This window comes from Formica exsecta, unplaced genomic scaffold (genome assembly GCF_003651465.1).
Source record: "Formica exsecta isolate Colony F162 unplaced genomic scaffold, ASM365146v1 scaffold191, whole genome shotgun sequence".
In the NCBI taxonomy this organism is placed as follows: Eukaryota; Metazoa; Arthropoda; class Insecta; order Hymenoptera; family Formicidae; genus Formica; species Formica exsecta.
In genome coordinates, this window is record NW_021849211.1 from 2,771,738 (window position 1) to 2,773,165 (window position 1,428).

At 34.2% G+C, this 1,428-nt stretch overlaps 1 protein-coding gene across 1 annotated transcript in view; it reads left to right on the forward strand.

Annotated features, from left to right (window-relative positions):
- The first annotated feature begins 71 nt into the window (after nt 1-71).
- The window catches only part of LOC115233912, a 7,177-nt gene continuing 5,820 nt past the window's right edge, over nt 72-1,428 (forward strand). Inside the window, exons 1-3 of the mRNA XM_029804546.1 lie at nt 72-486; nt 818-1,277; nt 1,405-1,426. Of these exons, the coding sequence (XP_029660406.1) occupies nt 99-486; nt 818-1,277; nt 1,405-1,426 (870 nt within the window). The 5' untranslated portion in view covers nt 72-98. The remainder of the gene's footprint in view (nt 487-817; nt 1,278-1,404; nt 1,427-1,428) is intronic.

The following is a 1,428-nucleotide window of genomic DNA, read 5'->3' on the forward strand; positions in this document are numbered from 1 at the left end:
GGGAAAGATTATTCTTTGATTGAATAATAGCTCATGTATTAATCTTAAAATCAACAATACCTCGAATAGGAACATCGCCAACTTCTATCAGCTACTCCATGCTTCCCATGAATGCCATGGCACAGAAAGTGGTACCAGGATCAGAGTCCGGATCGATGAAACCCTTGACGGGAACCGGTCTGAGCTATGTTACCCTACAACCACCCAGTCAACCGCTTAGTCTGGTACAGGATCATAGACCATCAGTGTATCAGACACCACCATACATCGGTAGCAATGTGGAGGAGCCAGAAACTGAAAAATTGATTCCGAACGGTGTGGAGATTACAAAGACGGAAACCGAGCAAGACGTGCCTGCTGTTACAAAACAAAATGAATCTAATAGAAACAACAATTTAAGTCCTGAAAATCCTGCTCAAGAGGAACCATGCGAAATACAACCGGAACAAGTTCTGACATCCTTGATGGATTTTCCATTGAGTACTCGTAAGTAACATATTATTTGCAAATGCGAGTAAATAAAAATTATTTTATTAGAAATATAGAAAGATATTATTTAACTACATTTTATAACTGTCAGTATTGTTTATTTTGTATTATAACTATATATGTTGATGTATTTGTGTACTTTAATTGCTTTGCAATATTATAAGATAAAATTTGACATAATTATAGGAGACAAAATATAGTATAAATGATAAGCAAAGTATAAATTTAAAGCATAAAGGCAAAATTTAAATGTAAACTTATATTGCGCATGAAAAAAGACAAAATGCAAAACTCATATTTATGTGCAATATTAACTTTATTTTTATAGCGCTCAGCACACCGGCACAAAATAAAGTTGAAGAAAAAAAGACTCCTGTAAATAATGGATCAAAAGAATCGGATGGCAAAGCCGTTAATACACCTGTACATATAAAACAATCTCCGCACAAACCAGAAGATGTACAAGCAAAGAATGAAGTTCCAAAGGCCAAACCTACAAATCAGAGTTTGAAAGTACCAAACGATAATGTTGCTACAACATTAATTAGTACATATAAACCTGATGCAAAAGTCACTACCTCTCCAAAGACAACTAAACGAAAATCTAGAGAATTGAAAGATTTGAAAGCATCTGCTGCAGCTGCTGATGGAGCAAGTAAACCCAAGAGGAACCGGATTCAAACACAACCCTATCAAAGTCCATTACCAGAGATTGCTTTATTGGTCAAAAGCCTCAACAAGACTCCAAGTTCTAAAGCTCCTGATGATAAACTTATTGTATTTTACAAGTAAGCACACACACACACACATACATATATATTTTCCATCTTATAAAAAATCTTTAATTTAATCTGCAATTTAGTCTGCATTTGTTTTTTGTAAGCATAAATTGAGTAATTACATATTTATTGTTAGAAACGAATTTTTGGCTGTGAGGAA